The sequence below is a fragment of the Neofelis nebulosa genome, chromosome 16 (assembly GCF_028018385.1).
Source record: "Neofelis nebulosa isolate mNeoNeb1 chromosome 16, mNeoNeb1.pri, whole genome shotgun sequence".
In the NCBI taxonomy this organism is placed as follows: Eukaryota; Metazoa; Chordata; class Mammalia; order Carnivora; family Felidae; genus Neofelis; species Neofelis nebulosa.
In genome coordinates this window covers 30,806,367-30,813,362 of record NC_080797.1, presented here as the reverse complement: position 1 = coordinate 30,813,362, position 6,996 = coordinate 30,806,367, and the positions used below count along the sequence as shown (strand labels likewise).

The following is a 6,996-nucleotide window of genomic DNA, read 5'->3' as shown; positions in this document are numbered from 1 at the left end:
GAACGAATGAATGAATGAAAAGGATTCGTCCCACAGAGCTCCGCGTCTCCGCGCGCCCCCGACATGTGGATGCCAAAGGTGCCGGGGGTCCGATGCGACGCCCGCGCCCTGCTGAAGTGGGGGCGGCGGGGACCTTCTGGCCAGCTGGCTGCAGGGCAGGAACTGCCCAAACGCAGTTCCCAGCTTCACCCTGTTTCCGCGGCGCCCCTGCTCATTCGGGGCTGCCTTACTCCCCGGTCTCCAACAGCCTCGCTCTCGTAGATTCACCCGGGCTCCGCGAGACCCCCCACACTCCCTGGACTCCCCAGGTCCCCACCTCTAGCAAGGCGGGAGGCGGGAGACTGCCACCTCTCCCGCCCCCGCCGGCCACCCGCCCCCCCTCCCCCCCCCCCGCCTCCATCCCAGGCTGCGGCGGCCGCCACCGCTGCCAGCGCGTCCCGCCGACTGCCGCAAACCTGGGCTCAGGGAAAGGGGGTCAGCGCGGCGAAGGCGCGGGGAGCAGGTCCGGGAGGGGAGGGGAGGGGAGGGCGCGGAGGAGGCGAAGGGGGAGTGCGCCGAGGGGCGAGGCGCGGAGGAGGGACCGAAGGGGAGGGGAGAGGCGGGGGAGAGAGAGGGGAGGGGACACTAGGCGAGGGGGCGGGGAGCCGAGGCGGGGAGCTGCGCGGACCGAAGGGGAGGCGGCGGGGACGCCGGGCGGCTGCGGGTCCGGCTGAGTCGGGAAGCGGCGGCCGGACCAGCCCGGGCCGGGGAGAGCGGGAGCCCGCGGGGCCGGGCTGGGCTGCGGGGCCGGGGAGCGCGGAGCCGGGCACCTCGGCGCCGGGCAGCGACACGGGAACCCGGCCGCCCAGCCCGCGCCGCCCCAGCCCTCAACCGCCGGCCGGCCCCTCTGGGATGTCCCAGGGACCCAGGCGTCCGGGACGGTGACCGAGCGAGCCCGAGGATGGGACGGCGCCCGCAGCTCCGGCTCGTCAAGGTAAGAGCGAGCGGGTCAGCCCTGGAGAGCGGGCGTCCCCAGCCCCCGGACCGGCGCGGGGCGCGGGTGGGCTGTGGGTGTGATGGGGGTCACCGGGGAGGGCTGTGCACACACAGGTCCCTCTCGCTGGACCTCTGGAGCCGGCGTGGCGGGGGCGGGGAGGACTCAAGTGAAAAAAGACATCATTGTGGCGAAGCTGCGGGGCTGTTGGCGGAGGAGGGGGTCCGCCCACCCGGGCAACCAGCTCTGTGCGGAGAATCGCTTTAGGCTCTGGGAGTGAAACTTGGTTCCATCTCCCACCCTCCCATGCAGACCCCGACCCCGGGTCGGGAGGCTCCGGAGATGGGTTCCTCGCGGACCCCAGCACGCTCTCAGCAGCCCCCCCCCCTCTCCGCACGCCCCCACCCTGGTTCTTGGGAGCTCCTTCCTGCCCCTTCCCCTGCTCGTTAAGCTGCGAGTCTGGGGAGATAAATGTCCCCCGTGTCTCCCTGCCTTTGATCAATATCGCAGTCTCCGGGGAGGAGACGGTGCATCCGGCTGCGGTTACAGTTGCTGCGCGGCGGCGGGCCGGCGGGAGCACTGCGCTCGCTCCCCGAGCCTTTGCACTCGGGGTCCCTGCGCCGTGCGGCTGGCGGCTCCTGCTTCTCCCGCTCCGGCCCTGGCGATGCGATTCCGGCGCCCGGAGTTTAGAAAAGTCGTCCGATCGCATGACCAGCGTTTGCCGGCTCAAGTTCGGGGGCGACGGGGCTGCCCGAGGGCGGCGTAGGCCGGGGAAAGGCTGGGGGTGTCGTCAGTCCGGCCCGCGGGTAGTGACAGCCGCCACTTCCAGTGCCCAGGGCTTCCCAAAGCGGTTCGGCTCGCCGGGTGTAGGCGCGTAAGCAGCCGCCGGAGGGAGAGGTGGGTGGGCCTCGGCACCGCTGCCGGGGAGCCCAGCTCTCGCCGGAGGATCCCGACTCCGCAGGGTCCGTGTGGACGGCCTGGGCTACAAATACAGACAACACCAGCTTGACTGGGTTCAGAGCATTTAAAAGCGATTACATTGAAAAGAATTGAATGGATTTGGGGGAGGGGTGCGGGTTGACTGAATTTCAGTTTCCTAGCAGTAATTAAACCAACTCTAGGTATATCACCAGCTCCCAGTGGTTCCAGTTAAGCCAAATTCTTTAAAGGTAACAGCGGCCAGGGCAGAGACGTTACCAGTTACCGAAGCTTTTTTCTCCATCCTCTCCCTCCCCTCCCAAATATTTATAAGTTGTTTATAAAAACTGCTGAGGGTCGGGCTGCTTGAACCCATATCCCCTCTTCCACCCATTAACTGAGGAGGAGCGGTGAACCCAGAGATTATTTTCTGGGTGATCAAGACTGGGGGAGGAAGGTAGGAAGAAAAACACCCAGAGAGGTTGAATAGATAGCATTGAATGGGAATATTTTCCGAAAGGCTAGTGTGTACCCAGCCTTGCTCTGAATTCACAAATCATTAAACTGAATTGGATCTTTTAAATGGATTCAGAGAACTGAACTGTAGGTTTGGGGTTTTTTGTTTAGTTTTTGTGTTGTTTTGTTTTTTAAGTTTACGTGGTAATAGCCGAATGTTCTTTCTCCAGCCTTTCTTAGAAGCCTGTGTAATTCTCTGCTTAGAATTGTCACGTTTTCCTAAAAGAACAATTTTTTTTTTCTGTTGTTATGTGTGTGTTTTTCTTACTAGATGGTGAGATGTGTATGCCTTTTATGTCTGGCCTAATGAACGCAGTAGGTGTTCAATAAATACCGAATGAGGGAGAGGCAGTGAATGAATGGCCAGCTAATGCTCATTTCAGTCAAATAATTACTTGTTCCTTCTATTTATGTAGCACGTACAATTTGCTGGACATTGTTCTACCTCCTTCGCAAATATTAAGTTACTTAGTCTTCTTAACAGCCCTGGGAAGTAGGGATTATTACTGAGGCACAGAGAGGCTAAGTAGCTTGTTCAAGGTCACACAGCCAGTGAGCGGTGGAACAAAAACTCAAACCTAGGCACTGTTGTTCTAAGGGTTTGTTTTGTTAGCTTTTATCAGCAAATGTTCTAAGCCACTTAAATCTCATCCTAGACCTCTGCCAGATGAGAACCCAGGTAATTCTGTCAGTCTGTAATTATTTTATTTTTATTGTTGCTATTTTTTAAGCGGCCTCCATGCCCAACATGGGGCTAGAACGCACAATCTTGAGATTAAGAGTCGCATACTCTGGGAGCCTGGGTGGCTCAGTCAGTTGAGTGTCTGACTTCAGCTCAGGTCATGATCTCACGGTTCGTGAGTTCGAGTCCCGCGTCAGGCTCTGTGCTGACAGCTCAGAGCCTGGAGCCTGGAGCCTGCTTGGGATTCTGTGCCTCCCTCTTTCTCTGCCCCTCCCCACTCATGCTCTGTCTCTGTCTCAAAAATAAATAAACATTAAAAAAAAAAATAGAGTCGCATGCTCTACCGACTTGAGCCAGTTAGGTGCCCCTAGTTCTGTCAGTTTGAATTTAGGGGAATTCATCCAGAATCCAGTTTGGTCCCCAACAAGTCAGCCAGTGTTGGGAAAGGACCACTCTGGGACCCTTATTGTGGGCTGAGCACTGCCCTGGCTACAGAGAACTGGGGGAGAGTGTGTGGGGAGAGTGTGTGCAGGTGAATGTGTGTGGATGCAAAGGAGGGGGCAGGTGAAATATTGTCTCTGCCCCCAGGGGAGAGGGGGATCGAGCACCTCTGGGTTACCCACCCACCAGCTGCAGCTCCTTGCAGGGAGACCCAAGTGTGGCTCCAAGAGGTGGGCTCCGGGAGTGTGAGGGTGAGTTCTTCTTATTTTTTATTATTTATTTTTGGGAGAGAGAGGAAGGAGAAGGGGCAGTGAGAAGAGGACAGAGGATCCGAAGAGGGTTCTGTGCTGACATCACGGAGCCCGATGCAGGGCTCGAACCCATAAACCGCAAGATCATGACCTGAGCCGAAGTCAGACGCTCTACTCACCGAGCCACCCAGGGGCCTCAAAGAGAGTGAGTTCTGAAAAGGCTGCTGGTTTTATTGCTACTGTTCTTGTCTTAAGAGCAATCTCACAACGCAAGACAAAGTCTGGAAACCAGAAGGGACAATTATTACCCCCTCACCCTCCTAACACAGCTACTGCTATCATTTTTGAGATAATCCCTGTAGGCCCTTTCTCAAGTGCAGGTTTGGGCACCACTGTGGCCATCGGGCACACCCCGTCACTTACTGTGTCACAGCCCAAGTCTGGCCCATCCTATTCTGGAGCCTCCAGAGGGAGCTTGTCAACATCTGCCTACTGCTTGTGAGTGGATATACCTTGGATCCCTATACTGGCGCGCATTTGGATCATTTCCAAATTCTTTCTTTGACAGATAATCTGGAGCCAGTTTTTGAGGGAGGCGTTGGCAGAAGGGCAAAAAAGTGAGCCCAGGGCGGGGCCACAGGCTGCCTTGCTGGGTGGGGACAATTGGGCTGGCCACAAAGGAGGTGCAAAGGAGGAGAGTGGGGCTGAAAGCCAGGCTAGGACATTTGGATTTGATACGAATCTCTAGGGAGGGGTCTGTCCAGTTCCCAAGGAGGATACAGACCCGTGGAAAAGCAGAGGCTGTGAGGATCAGCCCAAGTGGAAAATCCGTTTCTCACCCTCTCTGACATTTGCTCCTTGGACAGCGTCAGCAGCCAGCGGGGTTCAGCTGCACAGAAGGAGTTTGGAGGGTCCAAGGGACCCTTTGGCAGCATCCCCAGTGCCCATGACGCGTGCTGAACCCATAGACCCGAGCCCTGGCCATGGTGTAGCCGGAAGGACGGCGTTAGACACAGGGGCTGGTCATTCAGCAGTTACAGGGTGGAAAGACCATCAGCCTGGGATTTGGCAAATCTGACTTCGGTCTCAGTTGTGCCTCTAATCAGCTGTGTGACTTAAGGTAGGTCACCGTCCCTCTCTGAGCCGTGCTTTCCCTGTCTATAAACAGGGGTATTGCCCTCGATTCCCGGGTACCTTTCATGTCTCTGTGAAAGATCTGTGTCCAAACACTCCTTAGGGCCATGACCTTACATGGGAAAAGTGGGGTGCAGCAGATTCAGTTCCCAGCTCTGTTCCTCCCCAGCTATGGGACCTTGGTACTTGGTATTTGGGCTCAGTACCCTGTCTAAACTTGAGTATCCATCCCCGGCTATGAAATGGAGGCAATACCTAACTCAGAAGGTTGAGGTAAGGGTGAGAAAGTTCCCGCATGGAAAGCACCCGGGGTAGCACCTGGTACAGAGTTTGTTTTCAGAAACAGGTGCAAGGATTGCTTGCATTTCAGATCAAATGGGATCATGCAGGAAAAGCAACTTGGAGGAAGAACTCTTGGGCGTCGCTCAATACGTAGCATTTTTGCGTCTTTCCCTTTCCACAGCACTGAGCCTCCCAACCCGCCGCATAGAGTAGGCATTTCACAAATGTTTGTTGACGGGATGGATGGCGTTTTTGTCGCTCCTTCCGGTTTACCACTGCGCGATCACAGTGGACGCTTTGCTGTTCCCACGAGAGGCAGATGTCATATCAAAACCACCCTAGCAGAAAAGCCATCTCTGATGCAGAAAAGAGTGGAACTGCCCCTGAAGGACACTATTTTAAAAAGGAAGGAACGAAGGAACGGAGGAAGAGAGAGAGCTCGCAACAAATAGCCAATAGAGCACCCCAGTGATTTAGAGGATCCGTTGAGAGTAGAGCCTTGGCTCGTGAAACTCTAGCCCCTTTGCTGTGACCAGAGGAGAGCTGGCTGGCAGCAGGTGACCTGAAGCCTTTCTTGTGTCCTCCTCTGTGCAGAGCGGGGTGGGGTGATCTCTCCCAGCTCTGACTCTCCCCTAACCAACGATGGCATCGACAAAAGGAAGCCTGAGTCCATTTTGGAGCTAAGGCCGAGTCTCCATTTTAGCTACAGTTTTACTCAAAGAATGAATTTGTTAATTACAAATGACCCCTGTCTGCTTAGATTCTCAGAGTCCCTTGGAACTAACATCACCCAGTCCTTTTTCAGTGCTTGTCTTCGGGCTTGCTCTTGGTCAGCCCTCCCTCGCTGCCCCCCAGTGTGGCAGCCAGCATCTTCTTTCACAGGTGGGAACATCCCGTGAAGCAGACGGGGGCTCCAGGCAAGTAAGGTCATCTCTCTGAACCCCAGTTTCTTCATCTGCAAAAAGGGAGAAAAGAGTACCCACTTTATGGGATTAATCACCATGATTTCATGAGATGTCAGGGGTGAAATTCAGCACAAATGTAGTGTCTGGCATATAGTAAGTGCTTAATAAGTATTCACGATAGTAGTCACTTAATAAGTCTTGCCAAATTTTATTAATCCAAAGAGGACCATCAAAGGAGGGGTGAGGAAATGGGAGGTGGAGGAAGGAGTGCTTGGCAGTGGAGAATCTCCCCCTGCCCCAGAGTCCTTTTCGCAGTCCCCCGGAGAGAAGGGACAAGGGACGGGGTCACCTGCTGTCAGCTGAGGACAAAGGTCAAAGGACAGAGGCGCCTGAAATCGGCTCTCTGAACATCTGACAGATGTGAAGGAATTTGATAATAAAAGTAGAGGCATGTAGGGAGGACAATACCAAATGATTAACTCACTGATGCCAGCAATGATTTTGAAAACAACTAGCTGGAATCTATTAAGCCACAGATTATTAACCTTTTCAGAGTAAGCGGTGTCTACTTCGGCAAAATGGAGAGAAGACAGGTGGGGAGGACCGGAGGGAGGAAGCTTGGGGCGCGTGGACGTAAGCTTCCTTTTCTGTGAAATGACCACATTGAGACGCATTTCTGGGAGACAGGTCCCGTGTCCACAGAGCTGCCGACTCAAAGGCTCAAGCCAGACGTGTTCTTTGGCAGCCGTGAAGCTGTTTCAGGGACAAATGAAGATATTGCGAGTGCCCTTCCTGCCCTATAAACACAGGCGATTTCATGATCCCACCTTGGCCCTGCTGCGCGCCCCCCCCCCCCCCGCCCCGTGAGGTGCTTAGAAGAGAGCTTCGTGGGGT

At 55.6% G+C, this 6,996-nt stretch overlaps 1 protein-coding gene across 3 annotated transcripts in view; it reads left to right on the top strand.

The window, feature by feature from the left end:
* The first annotated feature begins 643 nt into the window (after window positions 1-643).
* The window catches only part of CRHR1 (corticotropin releasing hormone receptor 1), a 47,629-nt gene continuing 41,276 nt past the window's right edge, over window positions 644-6,996 (top strand). For all 3 annotated transcript variants that reach the window (XM_058703618.1, XM_058703617.1, XM_058703619.1), the window contains exon 1: window positions 644-973. In XM_058703618.1, coding sequence (XP_058559601.1) covers window positions 941-973 — 33 coding nt within the window. In that variant the 5' untranslated portion in view covers window positions 644-940. The remainder of the gene's footprint in view (window positions 974-6,996) is intronic.